At 38.8% G+C, this 19,689-nt stretch overlaps 1 protein-coding gene across 2 annotated transcripts; it reads left to right on the top strand.

Moving 5' to 3' along the window:
- The first annotated feature begins 207 nt into the window (after positions 1-207).
- Positions 208-9,504, top strand: LOC121906813 (sterile alpha motif domain-containing protein 9-like). 2 transcript variants are annotated; one of them, XM_042425951.1, is made up of 4 exons: positions 208-400; positions 3,270-3,331; positions 3,425-3,483; positions 3,777-9,504. In XM_042425951.1, the coding sequence occupies exons 2-4, from the start codon at positions 3,316-3,318 to the stop codon at positions 8,283-8,285; spliced, it is 4,584 nt and encodes a 1,527-aa protein (XP_042281885.1). In that variant the 5' UTR covers positions 208-400; positions 3,270-3,315; the 3' UTR covers positions 8,286-9,504. The 2 variants fall into 2 exon arrangements, with proteins under 2 accessions (XP_042281885.1, XP_042281884.1); XM_042425950.1 differs by having other exon boundaries at positions 208-406; positions 3,777-9,503.
- Positions 9,505-19,689: the final 10,185 nt, after the last annotated feature.

Raw genomic sequence — 19,689 nt, 5'->3', positions numbered from 1 at the left:
CTCTTGATTTGTCTAACTCTGAATGCTGAAGCCTTACATTAGCTATGGCTCAATTTTGGAATGCACTTTTGCACCAAACGAGGATGACTGATTTTATCAACCATCACTTTCATTTCAGTTTCACAAGGAAGACCACACAAACACACACACACACACACACACACACACACAGTCTTGTTTGAGTTTCATTTCTCCTGAAGAATCCGCCCACCTGACGATATAAAGCAGTTTTCCGCATCAGCCGGCATTGATCGTCTCTCCTCCCTGCAGACAAGCACGTAAAAACATCTCTTAATGACTTTTGTCGAATATTCTGTCACATCAAGCCTGTTTAAAGACCTGAACCTTGAAGACAAACACCGAGGACAGCAGACTGCGCAGAGGATCAACATTTAGTCCGGGATGGGTGAGTGTAGTCCAGACTACATGTCTGTAGTTTTTTATGTGAACAGTGTGAGACGAGAGAGCCTCAATCTGAACAATATATTCTCTGTTTTATGATGGAGCCCAGCTCGGTGGATGACTGTTGTTCTTGTACTCGACTTGCAGGGATTTGTTTGTGTGTAAACCCGATTTAAAATCTTTTGGGATTTAAGCTTATTTTTGCCACTTTAGCATTGAATTGTTTCATAATCAGTCTGATTTAACTCTAATGACAACGTTATATTCAGACAGTTGTCTTTGCTATAGCCTAATTAGTACGTTGAAATCGTCTACTGCGCAGATATTTTGTTGTAACAGCTTCTTCCTGTTCTTCTTTTTTTTAATCTCAACCGTCACCATGGTAACACGGTAGCCTGTAAGCAGCGATTTCCTCATTGAGCTGAGAGTTCCTCTCAGTGCACCTAATACATCACACATGAGACAGCTACGAAGAGCTGCAATGATTAATCGATAGTCAATAGAGAAAATCAATGTAACTATTTTGAGAATCACATAATCGTTTAATTCATTTTTAAGCATTTAAAGCCTTAAAACCTTTTCCAAGTTCTTAAGTATTAGAACTAACAATCACAACTAACAATCAGTTAGTTGTATTTTGCATTCATCAACACTTGACATGCTTCTCCTTTCCATTCATTCATTACATCCAGCAAATGCAGCAGTAACTACAAAGAACAACGGGGCAAATATTTGTTGTTTTTTCCTAAATGAGTGAATGCTTTGTTTCAAGCACCGCAGCTGAGGAGAGAGAGAGCGAGGGAGGGAGGGAGGGAGGGAGAGAGAGAGAGGGAGAGCGGCGGAGTACGGAAGAGGATTAGGGACACGTGAAAAATTTGACTATATTCTCAGATGAATAATCGAATCAGTGGTCTGCAGTGTTTTCACCTTTTACTATCAGCTCAGCTGAGGATTTTTTTTTGTTTCACATGGCGTGCTGTAAAAAGAGAAAAGTAGACAGTGAAAACAGAGCTTTCAATTAAGAATGGACAGACTCTTAGGCTACTTCCAATGGGCAGTTCAAAACCAGTATGTCTCATATGAGCCCAATATAATCGATCCACTTTATTTTAAAAGGTTTTTTCTAAAGTTCTCTGTTATGTATTTTATTTTTAAATGCACCCTCATTATACTTGAAATGAGAAAATATTCACTTACATTACTTAACATCTGTGTATAGCAGAATGTTAGTTTCTTTCATGTTGTTGGTGTGTATACACTCAATCACACCTTACATCAGCAGTATCTCCATGTATTGAAGCAGCAATACCAGAGGCCAAGCTAATTGTAATTGTAATAATTTGTAATTTTAAAAAGAAAATTTCACTTGATGTCTATTTTTTTTTTATCTTTCATGCATTTTTTTTGTTTTTATTTTTTGTGTTTGAAAATAAGAATATCTTAAAAAAAGAAAAAAAAAATTTAATCACTAAAAAATTCAGAAAATGTACAATGTTACAGGGCACAGACTGGTGACAAATTAAAGGACCAGTGTGTAAGATTTAGTGGCATCTAGTGTAATGGACATGACAGAAATGGAATATAATATTCATAAGCATGTTTTCATCAGTGTATAATCACCTGAAAATAAGAATAGTTGTGTTTTTGTTACCTAAGAATGAGTCCTTTATGTAATGGCAGTTTTCATTTTTTGCTGTCCTTTCTTTTCCTGTTTTTCCAGTTTGCCATTAGTACACAGGTAGGTTAGGTTAGGAGTGATCTTACGCAGATTCAAAAACAGATTTTCCAGTCGGTTGGCTGCCGTTTAGTATTTGTACATGTCATGAACATACCAGGTTTCTGTCCTGTCAGCTGCAGTGTGCATCTGTTACCGGTCTGGTAAGAACTGTATGTGCTCCACCTGCCTGTGCCTCGTGTTTCCTGTCACCTATGCCCCTACATATACAACCCTGTGCATCTAATGACCACCACCCAGTGTCCAAAATAATACTGCAAGTTATAACTAAATAAATGACTTGCCAACAATCAACATAAATGGCTCCTACACTTTATATCTACATAGGGAGGGGGTCCCCTTCCACGGAGGCCTCCATGTTGTATCACAGTAGCCCAGAACAGACAAACCAAACCCTGGCTCTAGAGAGGGCCTTTCACTTTTTTCGTGAGTTTCGCTGCCACTGTAGGTTCTCCTACACCTTTGGAAGGGGAGGGGTAAGGGGTGAGGGGTGAGGGGAGGTGTATTCACTTGGTTGCAATCTGCAACCTCACCACTAGATGCCACTAAATTCTACACACTGGTCCTTTAAAGGAAAGTATAAAAAGTGTCTTACTATGGCGTCGGCCACCATGAGCCCCCAGAGGCTTCAGTGCTCCTTGTCGAATACATTCTCCAAGTTTTGGGAGCTTTTGGGAGGGATGAACACCATTCTTCTAAAAAATGTTCCCTCATTTGGTCTTTTGATGATGAAGGTAGTGAACACTGTCATACCCACTGGTGTTCAGGTGGGTTTAGATCTGGTGACTGAAGGTCATAGCGCCATGTAAAGCCATGTGATTCACACCATTTATCTTCAGCAAACCTTCCACAAAATATTGAATATGATGATTTTGTTTGACTTCATGTGTATGTGTCCAATTACGTTTAACTTTGGGCACCGTGTGTTATCTCCCGTACAGTTCTTTCTATATTGGTGTTAACCTACTCAAATTTAAGCTGAGATTTGGCACTTTAATGTAGTCCCTGGTACTTTATTTCAAATTGAGTGTTCTGAAGCACAGAGCCTGAAGAACAAAAGATGTGTAACTGTCTGGATACTAGGTAAGGACTACACTTGAACACTTATTTCTACTTTCTTTCTTGCTTTCAGCCTTAAAGGTCTACATTTGTGAACGGTGAGCCAGTTGTCATGGATAATGAGGAAAAATGAAGGTAAAGCTGAAATCTGTTTCATTTTATGTTACAGTGAGTAGAGTGTCTTGGCCTCTATTGTGAATTGCTCTTATCTTATGTTTGTATCATTAGTGATCTACGGTTGTGAAGAAGGAACCAACGCTGTTATGGCAGATCAAGGGGAAAAGAAGGTAAATAACAATTGAAATAATCCACATTTTAAGAGAAGCTGATTCTATACATTCTGCAATCCATTTAATTGGAAGCTACAATAAACAAGGTTTTTACATCAGATCAAAACACTTTAGTTATCAAACTAGCACAACTTGGTAAAGGTGGTTTACTTCCTACGTACCAAACCACTTCAAGTAGTTGTGCATTACTATACCTAATACTTCAACATTAAATGTGGTCAACAAATAATTAAGTGTACAGTAATTTGAGTGGAAAATGTGGAACAATAACACAACACTTTCTATTTTAGAGTCAGGAGGAGGACCTGTCACCTGACATCAAGGATTGGAGTAAACATCAAGTGAGAGAATGGGCTCTGAAGGTGAACGGTGTGGATGAAGGAGTTGCAGAAATACTGTTTCTGCAGGACATTAATGGGCCTAGTCTTTTGATTTTAGAAACAACAGACTTACCTGCAATGGGTGTGACTTTTGGACCTGCAAAACTTATCATTCATGCCAGAGATGAGTTAGTGAAGTTAAAGAAAGAGGAACCAACAAGTTTTAGAAACCAACCTGGAAGACCCTGCAAGCCCTATCCATTTTATAGGTACCATGATACGTATAGATACATGGAGAGCAGCATTCTTGATATTACAGAATCAGGTGCCTCAGACTTCATTGAACCCTGCCATGAGTATAAAGGTTTCACAAATACAACAGATGAAACTAAAATGAGCAAGTTCACTGATGAGGTTATTCGCTTTGCAGCTGCCTGCATGAATAGCCGCACCAATGGCACCATACATTTTGGTATAGGGGACAAGCCAGAGTTCACCCATGGTCAAGTGTTGGGAGTGGCTGTTGAGGACAAAGAGGCTTATGCAAATGAACTAAAATCTGCCATTGATGGCTGTTTTCAGTATAAACACAAACAGGCTGCTCAAATGTGCATCAAACCTCCTCGATTTGTTGGTGTTCTCAATAAGAATATGACATCATCTGACAAATATGTGATAGAAGTAGACATAGTTCCCGAGTCTGTGATCTGTGAAGAAAACATCTATCAGACTTCCAACGTGGACACAAAAAAAGCCAAGAAAAAAGCAAAAGGTAGAGAAGCAGACAAGACTGAAACAAAACCCTCAAAGCAATTCTATGTCCGAGATGGCGGTAGCAGCAGGAATCTCCTCGCAACAACCACATTTGCCAAACCCATGGAAGAGTACAACCAGTTTGTTGACAGTGTGGCACAACGATCACAACTCCGAAAACAAGCCGAAGAGAAGCACCTCAGTGTGATCAAAAGCAGTAATCAAGGCTCTAGATTAAGTCAGATGATAACTGGTGGATCCCTCTCTTTAGACAAGTCACACTTTGAGTGTTATGTAATAGTAACTAACAAGTCACATTCAATCCAGTTGGAATCACTGGGATTTCTTGTAGAACTCAACCCAACAGCTGTTTTGGACTTTGATCCAGAATCAGCTGAATGTGGATTGCAGAAGCACTTTGAACAGCAGAGTACAGTAAGTGTCCATTTACCAGCACAGTATAAAATCACAGAGGGTGTTGAGGACATTGCAAACAAGTTGAAATTGACTCGAAACACCAGCTGGGTATTCTGCAATGGCGGTATCAAGGATGAGGCACCTTCAGATATAGATGAGTGGTTGATGGACAAGGGAGCCTCCATTCGAGATGTGATTTCATTCTTGTGCCGGAAAGATGTGCTTCCAAACAAGAGATTCCTTGTCATTTTCTTACTTTTGTCAACAGTTAGTGAGAAGATGGACCCACTTGTTGAGACTTTCAGTACATTCTCACAGGAGCTCAGAGGCACAGAGCAAATCCTTTGTATCTGTGACAATGAAAATGCATTTACGTCCTGGAAGGACCTAATTAAGGCTCGCTGTGGAAATGACATCTCTGGTAGATGCATATATGAACTCAACTTTGCTGAAGTCAATGGCACTGTCCTTAGTCTTTTGTCAAAAAATCGTAGATCCAGCCGATTCCTACCCTGTGGTGGGGGGAGCCAAGTGCTTCTGGAGAAGAAAGTGGAGCGTAGCCTGAGTACTTTAGAGATCCTATGCATGAACCAATGTGAAGGAGGAAATGAGGACAAAATTGCTATTGAGGAGAACTTCTACAAAGGAGGAAAAGTGTCCTGGTGGAATTTCTATTTCTCAGAGCAGCCTGGATCCACACCGTTCATTAAACGAGACAAGTTTGACTTCATAATGAACACAGTGATACCAGATTTGTGCTCCCTGAGAAAAGCCTGTGTGTTGTTCAACCTCATGCATGTACCTGGATGTGGTGGGACAACTTTGGCCATGCATATGTTATGGGCTCTCCGGGACAGATACCGTTGTGCGGTCCTTAGAGACAGCAACGCAGACTTTGCTGAAGTAGCCGAGCAAGTGGTAAAACTTTTAATGTATGACCATGAGGAGCAATTACCACGGGTCCCTCTTTTGCTGATGATAGATGACTTTGATGATATGGAAAAAGTGAGTGACTTGCAGCAACTCATTGAAAAAGAATGCGTGAAGAAAGACATTCAGTCTAAGTCTGCACAGGTAATTCTCCTCAACTGCATGAGGTCAGAGTCCTCTGAACTGACTGAATCAACTGAGGACACCGTGTTCATTGGAAATAAGCTGTCTGAAATGGAGCAGAAACAGTTTGAGCAAAAACTTGTAGAAATAGAGAAAACACACAAGAATGCTGAAACGTTCTATGGTTTCATGATCATGAAGAAGAACTTTAAACAAGAGTATATTCAGGGTGTGGTCCGCAATACCCTGAAGAGCTTCAACAAGAATCAGAAACATGCACAACTCCTGGCTGTTTTAGTTCTGTTGAATGTGTACTGCAAGAGTGCCTCTCTCTCTGTCTCTCTGTGTGAGGAATTCCTTGGTCTACAACCCAAACCATTTTGTGGAACCATCAAAGTTGAAGAAGGATTTGGAAAATTTTCCACTTTGATTGCCAGCAGCTCAGTTGAGAGTAAGGTTGTACACAAGGCTGTGACAATGATCCATTCAAGTATTGCAAGGCAGTGTTTGCAGGAACTTACAACAACACACACCATGAGCAAAGCTGAGATTACCGACCTTCTGCTGACCACAGACAAGCTTTATGAAAGCACACAAGGCAAAGACAAACTCCTGCGAGATGTTCACCACATTTTGGTGAAGAGATATTATTCAGCGGAGGAGGAATCTCAGTTCTCTCCACTAATTCAAGACATCGCAAGTGAAACGCCAGGACAAGAAGAGATGATACTATTGAGTGCATCAAAAAGATTTGACAAAGATGCCGTCGTCTCTCAGTTACTAGCCAGGTACTATTACCTGAAAAAGAAGGATTTCTCAGAGGCAAAAGATTGGGCACGCAGTGCAAGAGATCTTTCTAAAGATAGCTCATACATGGCAGACACATCAGCACAAGTTATCAAGCATGAACTGAAGAATGCCATTGCAAACTGCAAGGAAGAGCCTATTACTGCTGACAAGTTGAACATGTTTCTCAAAGTGGCTCAGTCAGCAATAGATGCATTCAAGGAAACACAGAGCCTTGCAAAGAAAGAGTCAATGCAGCGACTACAATCCAAGATGGACAACTGCCCTTTTAATACATCAGGGTGTCTGGGAGAAATTCAGGTAGGAGTACTTCTCATTGAAGTACTGGGAAAGACACCTGTATTTTCCTCAGAAAATGTCCGCCATGACATAATGAGTAGGGTTCTGTCTGGAGATATTAAACTTCAGGATGCAGAGAGACATGATCCAAGGAATACCAAACACAGGACTTACTACATCATGCTCAGACAGTTTGAGGATGTACTTTACAACCTCAAATATAGGATGAAGATGAACTTCGACTTCCTTGACAATTTCTACGTGAACTTGGGTTCCAGATCTGGGATGAAGGACAGTCGGGAACAAGTAGCCCAAAATGAGCTTTTCAGATGTTTCAGACAGTATGTAAATCTTTTCTGCAAGACAGATTCTGCATCTCTTTTGAAGAATAAAACCTTGTGTAACATGCTGCAACTACTGGAAGCAAGACAATTCCTGGAGAAGCAAAAAGCTGATACCTACTGTGGGATTCTGAATTGTCTCTCAATTGACACCTCAGCTGAAAAGTTGGAGAAGATTGTCAGAATGTATGATTTTGTTGGTGCATCTAAGACTGTGAAGGAGAAGATCAACTACATCTATGTCAATGTTGTGTTGAGTCGTATCAAACTGGAATCAACACGCATTCAGCCATTCCAGAAACTAATTGGTCTCCTTTTGCAAGTCCAGCGTGAGCAAATTCCATTGAGTGAAAATTTGTCACTGCTCTTCATTGCAGTTGTGTTGTTGTGGCCACAGGAGAACGGTCCACCATGTAGAGGTTTAGGGAAGTACATCTCACAGATGAGGACATCTTATTACACAGAGATGAAGGAAGTGTACAATGGCAAGAGGCCCATTGTCCATTTCTTCCTGGGGAAGAAGCGGGGCTATGAAAGACTGGTACACCTTGGGGAAATCAAACGGTGCTGCATGGCTGAGGAGGGTCAGTTTATCTCCATGTGGGAAAATGGCAAGCTATGGAAAGAGAAGAAGGTGGAGGAGCTCCTTTGCAGAGTCACTGGCAAGGTGAAGGGCAAGTTCATACTGGCAGATACTTGTATCCCAGATCTGAAGGTTGAAGTCACTCCAATGTTTCGATGGCAGCTTAGCGGGTATGGCGAGGGGTCAAAAGTGTCCTTCTTAATTGGCTTTTCGATGAGAGGCCCTCTTGCACTTGACATTAACTAAAGCTTGAAAGCAGCCTTGTGTACAAGTAACTCAAAACTGACTGAGATACTTGTAATTGTGATGTTACATTACATTTTTGTATGTTTCTTTGGCTCTGTGCATTACATTGATGCTACTTTTTGTAAAGGAAAATATAAAGTATAACCTTAAAAGTTGCAATACATGACATTCAGCCACTAGATGTCTCACTATAGCACCAACATCTCAGACTAAAACAAATGTGTCATTTACTCAATAATGTTTGGAAAAAAAAGCTGACAACTCACGAAACTAGGTCAAACTAGGTAGAGCTGATCAAATATGGATTAAGATTCAGTTACTGTATTGCCTATTTCTTGGCTCTAATGCTTTCAGAAACATATTTTAGTGTACTGTTTAGCTGTAATTTGACAAAGTTTGTGACGCGGCTGCCATCTTGGAAACAGATGCAGAGGACATGGAGGGACTCACATGCACTAACATGCACGCATGTCTACCAAAACAAAGAACAGAGAAGCTCAGATAAAAACACACAGAGGGAGTGTGACTTCATTCACTGGTAAGGACACCATTACTCTGCGATATCTCAACATAGCAAATAGTTGTTTTCTGACAACTAATAGGGCTAAATATCATTTATTGCAACTTTAAATCAAAACTCTTAAAAGGGCTTGGATTCAAATTTGTAAATCAATGTAAATATTGAAGTGGTTTTTAAATAATGAAAAATGTTTCATATGAAATTATCTGACATTTGAAAAAGTATTCAACTATTCATGAGGTATTCAACTGTTAATGTGTAAGCAGTGTAATCATATCGTTCTATAAAATGAAATAATCTTCATCATTGATTCTATGATACATTTACTTTTGGATAAAAATAGTGTACTTGAACATCTATGTAAGAATTTGCAATGTTTTATGTATATTTTACCTTTGAACCTGCATGTTACATTATTGATACAACTACTGTGATTTGCAGAACAGTGTCTTACATACAGTGTCTCTCTTGTACTTAATATATTTTCAAGTACTGAATATTGAAATTTAGATATTTTTAATGTTTGTTCATAAACTGATCTGATGTTTGAAATGCAAGCCTTTACCTTTGTCATTATGTATTACATTACTTGAGCAATTTTGTTTTAAACAGTTTGTTTTTTGCATTCCATGAAAAACAATAATGAACATTTTTTTGCAATACTTTTACTTTCTAATAAAGATGTACTGTAACATTACCATGTAAAAATTTCTTATGAATTTACTGCACAATGCACACAAGCTGTTGTAGCCCAGAATACTTTTGTTTGAGCAAGTCTTTAGAAGTTCAAAGGTTGTGAATTTAGGTATACAGGTGACTGCAAGAGCACAGGAATTACAAGTACACCTGAAGTGTCAGTGTAAGCAATAGAAAGTCTGGAAAGACAGTAAATAAACCAGCTTCAATTATATATATATATAAATAATATATAAAATAAATAAATGAGAAATATGATATGACATTTATGAAATGAGAATTAGTATCTAGTGCAACATTTAAATAACAGTTTTGTAAAAAATTAGTATACAAAGTGTATTGTACTAAACTGTTACACTTTGTTTACATGCTATAGTTACTAGTGTAGCTACAAAAAGAATATACAGATACACAAATTAAATACATACGTTTTGCAGTATGTACTGTACAGTATAGCACTTTACTGTGACAAGTCACATTGTCCAGTTGAGGATGTTCTACCTGTGTCATACAGAAGAGGGCGCCACAAGCTCAGAAATGAAAAAAGGGTTATGTGCTCCACAGAATCCATGATGGCCCATAATATAATAGAACAGATACAGATTTTAGTTTTCCCAGTGTCCAAGATAATGAAGCACATGAAGATAGCTGGCTGCATTTCAATCATGATAACACAAATCTGAATCCACTTTGGATTTTATGTTTTTTGATACGAATCAGATTAAACAAATCTCTGGATTAAAAGTGAACAAAATGGGGGAAAAAAATCTTTTAATTAAACATTTAAATTTAAATTATATATTTAAATTTAAATATATAGCACATGACCATAATATGAGTATTACAGTTTGATGGCCTGCAAACTAAAATGTATGTATCAGGCCTCAGGCTGAAATGCAAAAATCCATTCACAGGTATAGAATCTCCTCATTTAAGTTGCATAATACTAACAGACAAATGGTTGAAAGTGAACTTTAAGTGGGAAATGAAGGGTACGTCCCTGTGGCAGATGATAGACAGTCACTGAGTCACAACACAGAAGAACTCCCACCTCTGTGGGTGATGGACGGTCCAATTCATGGTGTCATCTGAAGTTTGAATGCAGGGCAATGCTGCAACCCTTCCTGTATCTCATTTGCCCATTTACACTGTGCAAAGGCTTGCACACACAAGCACACAAGCTCCCGTGTGGGATGCTGCAGATGCTCTATTACCATGTTGGTCATGATAAGCGAGGTGTGGAACCTGGTACTGAATATGCATGGTGCTTTGTGGCCTTTCTGAGTGCAGGTTCCCGGCTTCAGGGGAGCGGGTGACAAACATCTGAAAGAGATTATGTGCCTAAATTTGAGTTGATACTTTATGGACAGACACAAGAAATCATAAGCATTTGTTCAGTTTTAATATCTTTGTCTTTAAGAGAAAAAGAATGCTGTGATATACAGCACAAGAACACAATATACGACAATGTAGATATGATACACCTGCAAGCAGTAGAATTGCCCAAGTGATTAAAAAAGTTGTCTTCATATCTTCAGAAAGTATCTCCATGGAATTTCTTCTGTGTAGGCCTTACCGTAGTAATCCTTCGTTTGGTAGGTTTACACAATGGCAATAACAAGCTAATTTAGTCATTAGTATGCGGTTCTGCCTTTCTGCCTTGTCAGTCAAGATGGATTGTGTCAGATGTTAAGTGTAACGCTACAACATATGGGTGAAAGCAATCTTCAGAAGGTTATCTTATGGCGGGGTCAAAAGGTCATTCTGGTGATCAGTGTGTCCTTTCTATTGCATATTGTAGTGACAGGGAGCTGTATGAATGAGATGAGAAGAGATAAATATATGTCCACTCAAGTACTCAAAGACAGATGAGGGACGACCACCTGAAATGCATACAAGTATACTGAATTGTTTCTGTTACACATTTTGTGATTAGCACCGACACATAGAACTCTATTTAGATAACTAACACTATATCTGTAATAGTGATTTGCTGCCACACACACACAAAACTGAAATATGCACCTTATGGTAAAGAGAGTCAAAAAGTCAGAAAATAGGGGAAAATACGGGTTGGAATGCGAAAGCAGCATGTTGCTGTGTCTGGCTACTGTGAAGCATACTTTTCATTGTTTTTATGTTATTTGGTTTGATTTGGGAATGTAAAATCCAGTTACTTTCCTACCACTGAACAACAGCACATAGTTATAATATCCAAGGCTGACATAGTGTCTTTCAGTTGAAATATATTGCTCAATGTAGGAATTCGGAAGAGGAGGAACAATGAAAGATTCATTTTTTCAAACTAATTCATTAGCAATCATTTAAACAATAAGACTGGTGATATTCTATATATTTCTTATAATGAATAAAGCTAAACCCGACAAAGAATTGTTCCTTACAACAAGTACCCAAAGCCTGATTTAGCTTATTCCTCTGTGCCTTAGAGCTCAATTTTTTTTGCCCAAAAATTATTAAAAACACATCAATGAGCCACATTGTTGCACTGAATGATATGTTCCTTTATTAATATGAACATTAACACTGTAGTTTGTTGTGAGTGAATCCTAAATACACCGTCTTGCTGCCCAAAATATTCAGTAACACCAAATGTGTATTAATCCACAGCTGGAAATAGGTGAAAAATGCACCAGTAATTTATTTATTTATATGAGTCATATCTGCTAAAATCTACAGTGCCCAGCTGTTTTAGGAAATTGCTGAGCCTTTTTTTATGAACAAAACTATAAATTTGTGACTTGATATTAAAGATTTACATCCTCAATATAAACCAGTGGGGTTGGGGCAGGTAAATGCAGTTGAGAGACGGATAATATTGGATTTATAGTCACTAAGTATTTATACTGTAGCTGATTTTTATGTCAAGGTAAATCATCAGTTTGTGGCATTTTTTTCCCCCCCATCTTTACAATAATCGACAAACCAGACTGTACTATATATCATTTTGTATTCATACTGTAAGGTAAAAGAGTATTCAGTCAGGATACATTTGTAATACTGCATTTATTCAATAAACTTTACATGTATACTGTACAACATTTCTTTTTCTACCTGTTTAAACTTCAGTTGTGATCCAGCCCAGCAGGCATTATCTAAATAAGGCCTGAGTGTGTGTGTGTGTGTGTGTGTGTGTGTGTCAGAGAGATTTTGACACATTCCTTCCTCCCCTGTAGAGAGCGTACCAGAGCTGTGTAACACTGAGCTGTTGCGGGAAAAAAATGAAAAATTCTCTTCACTCTCTCTTTCTTCTTCTTCTTCTTCTTTGGCAGCCTGATGAAATTTTCATTTTTTGAGGAACTGAAAAGCACGTGTGTTCCTTCAATGGTCAGTGGGAATGAAAATGATCCTGATCATCTTGCGCAATCCTGCCATAAAGTGCAGCTGTCCACCCTACATTAACACATCTGTGAAAAGCTGAGCCAGCTGAAAATTGGAAGAAAAACTCACGGTCGGCTATGCCATCAGAGATTTTGCCTTCACGAATGCTGTTCCCTCTCTGGAATGCACCATTCTTATGATATATTTCAGTGATCGTGATCTGGATTTAGAGGATTGGAAACATTTCTGTGACTCGTCGGTATACATTACTTTTCAGAGGAGCAGACAGCAGTGTGCCACAGATTGCACTGTCACACTTGCTTTTAAGGATTATCTCAAGCATTTTCAGCTAAGTCATGGTAATCACCAATTTTAATATATGGATCTGTACGATAGTTTCCCACAACCCTCTGAGCAGCAGTTCTCATCGAGCCTAAAATACACAACCTTGTTGACCTCCCTCCCAAAAGTCCACTATCAACCAACCCAACCTCCCTCTCTGTCTGCTGGCTTTGAATTATAACCTTTGCACACTGGCGGGAGCACAATGTGACGATTGTGATTGTATTTTAATTCCGATGGAGAAGTGAAAAAAGATAGCTTCCTCTGAGAATGGGCTAGATTTATGGGTCTTGTCCTGGCCGCCTGCCCCACATCCTCTCTGATCTGCTTTTACTCCGACGACCCCTCGACCCTTGGGGGTCATTAGAGAGCCCCTGAATGGTCCGGCTGGCTGCCAGCCCATCTCACACTGCTTGTTTTCCAATCAAATCACTATATTTAACGGGGACACGAGCCCAGGGCCAAGTCCAAACTGACATCTGTTTGAAATTGTTCCTCGCAATTATTTCACACAGAAGTTCTCCCTCTGCACCCCCTTCCACACTCCTCGCCCCACCTTGGTCTTTTGTTTGTTGTTGCTTGTTTTCAGCAAAACCTCCCCCTCTCGATTGCTAATGGACAGAAATGAGAGAGAGAGGGTAATGGGGGGGGGGGGGGGGGGGGGGGGGGGGGGGGGGTTTGGGGTTGGGAAGTGCAGTGGTGGCTCCTGGAACCACTGTCACACAGACACACAGCAGCCAGAGGAGAATAGGAAAACCAGCAAGGGCTTTTTGATTCAGCACAAAGCAGGTTTTTCACTCTGAACACAGGGAACAGCTTTTGCACTCAGGGGCCCTGTACTGCTGCCAGCTCACATGACGTCTCCATCAAGACTGTCAGTCTGCGGCTTTAATGCCCTGTTGGCAGCATGGATTTATAAACAAGGCTAATCTGATCTAATCTGAAAATTCACTTATCATGATTATTGGTTAGATTTTTTTTTTCTTCACTTTTTTGTTAAGACTAAAAAGAATGCAAGACCAAAGTGTTTTGTTTAGGTTTTTGTCACTGCAGGGAACTATGCCGAACATAATCAGTTGAATTGCCCCTGAAATTACACAAGATTTTCCCGGAAAAACATCTAATACTTTATTTTTGTGTGTATAACACTCATGACATTCTTACCATAAGCACTAAAAGGACTGTCATCCTCATTAAGCCCCTGTCTGCCATTTTTTCCCCTTTGATAACTGGCGCAAGACCAGAAAGCTCTCCCTCCTTTGAGACTTTGTTCAAACAGTGGACTTAGAAGAAAAGGTCAGACCAAGGCCCTACCAAGATCTGTCATCCACTCATAAGGCTGCTATGTGGCTATAAAACAGGATGAGGCCACACTGTGTTTAAATAGACTAAAGGTCTACAGCCACGCTAGCGGCTCTGTGAGACTGTAGCTACTTCGGCACAATGGTGCTTTTAGCCTAATGCTAATGTCATCATGCTAACAAGCTCAGAAAGATACAGTAACATGCTGATTTTTAGCAGGTATGTTTAACCATTTTGGTTTAATATGTTAGCATGCTAACATTTGCTAATTGGCACTAAACACAAACATACAGCTAAGGCTGATGGGAATGTCATAAGTTTTCAGTGGTGGAAAGTAACAAAGTACATTTACTCAACTACTGTACTTAAGTACAATTTTGAGGTACTTGTACTTGAGTATTTCCATGTGATGCTACTTTATACTTCCACTCCACTAGATTTCAGAGGGAAATATTGTACTTTCTACCCCACTACATTTATTTCACAGCTTTAGTTACTTTCCAGATGAAGATTTGACACAATGGATAATATAACAAGCTTTTAAAATACAACACATTGTGAAAAATGGAACCTGAACCTGAAGGCTTTTGACGTCTTACTAAAAGAAGTGTGTAGTCGGGTTGTTAACAGCTCCACCAAATAGTGATTTTTCCCTCTAAACTTCTCACATGCTTTCATTTCACACACAAAAAAAAAAGATTAGAGAAAAAGTCCAAAAACTGAAAAACAGATTTGTGTATCAGAACTTTGTTTTTTCTTCTTTCCTCTCCAATTAATCATCTCATGATTAATTGACCCTATGGATGGCCCTGACCCCTAGGTTGGGAACCACTGGACTAAACTAGCTAACTGTATATAAAGTAGTGTAAACTAGCTCCACCTCCAGCAGCTACAACAGTAACATGCTGCTCTAATACTTATACCTACCTATACTAATACTTATGTACTTTTACTTAAGTAGGATTTTTCATGCCGGACGTTTAATTGTAATGGAGTATTTTTACATTGCTGTATTGACATTTTACTTAAGTAAAGGATCTGAATACTTCTTCCACCACAGTTAGTTTTGCATTTGGACACAAACCAAAATAATGGACTAAATAACATTTTGACCTGATGATGGCGCTAGAAGTTAGTGGATAAACAAAGTTATTCCAATTCATTAATTTCATAACATGAAGGTCTGTACTAAATTTCATGGCAATCTATCCAGTAGTTATTTGGAGATATTCGAATCTGGACCAAAGGGACTGTAGTGGACTGACCAAACTGAAACTGAACTGAAAACTGAAACTGAAAGATTTGTTACGACTGTCTGCTTCCACCTTCTGAAATAATGGGTCAGAGTTTCATTTAAGGTCTTACTCTGCCTTTTTAACCAAAGTAAAAGCTTCTTTCTGGCTGTCAAGATGTGAAAAGCCAAAAGTTATGAGATGAAATGTTTTTGTTAAAATGTTGAACTTTGAAAATCAAATTTTTCACTCAAGGTTTTTTCCCCCCCAAGCATTGAATTGACCATCAAAGTTCTGACATGACTGTCATAGGCTGATGGTGTTAATAATTTCGATGACAAGTGGTCGGTGTGGCAATAAACATACTGTAAATACGTGTAACACCACAGCATTCAACACAGCTTACATATGACTGTGTAGTCCACATCTGAGACCCTCATAAGTCCAGAGAGTCAGGAGGGGCCTGTTGTACCTCAGGACCTGGGAACCAACATCTTCACAGAGTATAATGGCCAGTTTCCTCGGTATACAATGAGTGGTTAGAATGCATAAGTGCAGCATAATCACGATGGATTTACCAAGAGTAGACAACCAAATGTTTGTGCGTCAGTGATAGACATTTAGATCACTGTTCTTTGATGCACATCCCGGTCAGTTAAGGGTGATGGTTGGCTTCACACAACGTTGCAGAATAGCCGTGCAGCTGTATGTGGTATGTTGGATATCTGAGCATTTAGCAGTAGTATTCTGTTGTCAGTCAAAATGATGCTCTTAGTCACCCCCACCCATGTAGCCGCAGATTAGATGTGTGATAATGCTTTGTCACCTAAAATGGGACGTTTTGACACTTCGGAGTGCTAAAAGCTGAGATATCAGTGAGGACTTTAGCACTATACCTGAGTTACACTAAAAGCCAAGTAGAGAGTGGTTTTCCTTCAGTCATTTGGCAAAGATGCAACTAAGAACAAAATATAGTCCTCAAATATGGAGGATTTGAGCCTATGTTTGGTTCTCTTATTTGATTTAATGACTGCATATTTTGCAGTGCAAAGATGTCAAAAGATAATCATGTTGAGACATTAGAAGCAGTGCCGTTTTGCATTAATAGCTACACATGATGTCTGGTTGTACTGGTAGTGGACAAAATAATAGGAACAACACTGAAAGGCATCTAATACACTTTTCAAGTAATGATTTAAATGTTTTAACCCCAATTATGGCACCAGATTGATGAGCTTCCATGTAATGTTGTAAGTCAATCATGAATTAATTTTCAGATGTATTGACAACCATAATAGTTTACATAATAACTTGTTCTTCTTCATGTCACTCCTTTACACAAACAAGTTGAAATAAATTTTAAATTGAAAACATTGTTTGACCCAAGTTTGGGATACATGTATGTGTGCTTGTGTGGTCACTAACCTTTAAGGAACATGGTGGACACTGGCGTTATTTGTTTGCCACTTTTGTCGCATTAGTCAAGCTTTTAACTGAGTTTTGTAGTTTTTTAGTTTGATATCCCACTCCTGCTGTGACTCTGTCCAACTTTCATTGGCTTCATATCATTCACTCTGCCAAAGTCTGACACACAATTTGCAGCAAGCTAGCTTACCTGCAGCCTCTTTCAATGCCTCCAATGATTTGTGGATTAATCTCCATCTCTTTATCAGACAGTTGTGTTCCACCATCTTCCTCCAGTGCAGTTTGGACTGCAGCAGATTCCTGTCCCAGTGTCTCTGATTCTCTGTAGCTGTGTGTTTTTAAGTCTTGCGACTTGCAAAAACTCATCTTTTTTGCCAAGTTTTCCATTAACAGTTTTTTTCCCAGTTTTTCTGTATGCAAAGGGTCCTTGGACATGTGAAAGGTGCTTAAAATATTGTTAGTAGTAGTAAAAAATGTTTGAATTTTTCACAAAACGTGTATGCATTACATTTTGGCTAACCATTCATTTCTGTAGAGCATGAAAATCAAACTGATTCTTGAACCTTGCATGACTTGTCAGTGACCATTATTATACATGTTGTTGTTGCTTCTTCAAGTGAGAATTCATTTAAAAAAAAATTTCAACTGCATTTTGTCCTAGTCTGCAGTGGACACATGATACAAGAGATGCACAAATACGTACATACTCTAAAAGCACACATGAGGTTTACAGATGTATTTTTTCATAACGTGATAATTTACAATGTGTGTGTTTAAGGATTTTATGGATACAGATCTGTAAAATGGTGTAGGCTTAGAACATTTGCTCCTCATATGGTCTTGCTCACATTGTTAAAGTGCTTATCAACTGAGACATGTTCAAGGAGCATGAGGCAATAGACGTGTATAATGCTGTAAGAACAAATCCCAGTGACACTGATGCTAAGCTATGTCTGACAGAAAGTAAAATTTTCATTAAAAAGAATATTTTCATTTGCAGTGCAGAATATACGGAGGGAGAAGCCTTTCAAAACTGTGAGTGTTCCACTGCAACAGGACACACAGGGATTGATCTGTCAAACTGTCGCTGTAGACCAACTACTCTACTAATGTCATTATGTTAACACAATCGTCTTACTGTCGAAAATTACCAAGGATGGAGCAGAAGGAGGTCACAAATATAAAGCTTAATTTTTAAAAAAAGGCTAAGTCCTCCCATCCTAAAACAGCTGGGCATTGTAGCTTTTAATAAATGTTACTCAAACAGGAGTAAATAGTGCATTTGTTGGGGACTATTTTCAGCTGTGGAAGAATACACATTTGGTGCTCTAGTGAGTATTTCCAGGAGCAGGACAATGTATGTGGGATTGAACCACAATAAAACTACAGTTTGTGAGTTAAACTGATGTGTTAAAGGTTTTTGGACAACAACGGAGATCTATGGTACAGAGGAATAAAATATATTAGGCTTTTACACACACACACACACACACATACACAGTACTTGTTAGTAGGAACAATTCATTGTTGGTTTTGTTTTCTTCATTAGATTTGTGAACAAGAATATATAGAATATTGCCTGACTGAACAAAGGACACTGACTTAGTGGTCACGTGGGATGATTAAAAGGACAGGTTCACAGTTTTTCAAGTGTGTCTTAAAACAAAAGTAAGGTGTCCACATAAACATTCCTCCTGTTCATACTGGCTATTAAAAGATCCCCTTCAATGTAAGTGATGAGGGACGAAATCCACACAGTCATTTTCTGCAAAAATGCATTTAAAAAGTTTATCTTAAGCTTATATATGAGGCCTCAGCAGTCTGAGTTAGTCATATCAAGTGGATATCTGCCACATTTACAGTCTTTCTAGTATCAAATTCCCTCTTTGTGTTTCCTCCGACAGTGTTTCCCTGTTGAGCTGCAGTGGAAGTATAGTAACAAAAAGAGGGAGTTTGGCACTAAAGACTGCAATGTTGAAAGATATCTACTTGATTGACACAGTTTATTTAGTTTATCTTAAGCTTATATGAAGCTTCAGATAAAAAAAAAACCAAAAACTTTTAAATACACATTTGCTCAGAAGGAGGACTGTGGATTTTGTCTGCCATCACTTTCATTGTAAGGGCATTATGAAGGGATCTCCTAATGACCAGTATGAACAGGAGGAGTGATTATGACATGAAAAATCTATTTAAAATGTTCATTTGAGTACCTGACTGTTGTTTAAAGACAGATTTGAAAAATTGTGAACCTATCCTGTAAGGTTTATACACACACACACACACACACACACACACACACACCTGTATCACCTGGTGATTATATCATTGCACACTGATGATGACAACTTAATGTCAAAACATCTGTTTTTTAATCTGTTAATATGAAATAAAAAGTTGAAGAGGTATTTGGCAATTTGACAGCGTTTACCAACTAAGCAAAAATAGATAGGCCTGAACAATCAGACAACAGTTAAAAACCTTTGAATAGACAGTGATGACAGTGATTTCTATGCATTTTTAGATGTAGTTTAACCAAATTCCAGTG

The sequence above is a fragment of the Thunnus maccoyii genome, chromosome 11 (assembly GCF_910596095.1).
Source record: "Thunnus maccoyii chromosome 11, fThuMac1.1, whole genome shotgun sequence".
Lineage (NCBI taxonomy): Eukaryota > Metazoa > Chordata > Actinopteri > Scombriformes > Scombridae > Thunnus > Thunnus maccoyii.
The sequence above is the reverse complement of the archived record's forward strand: the minus strand, read 5'-3'. Positions and strand labels throughout refer to the sequence as shown.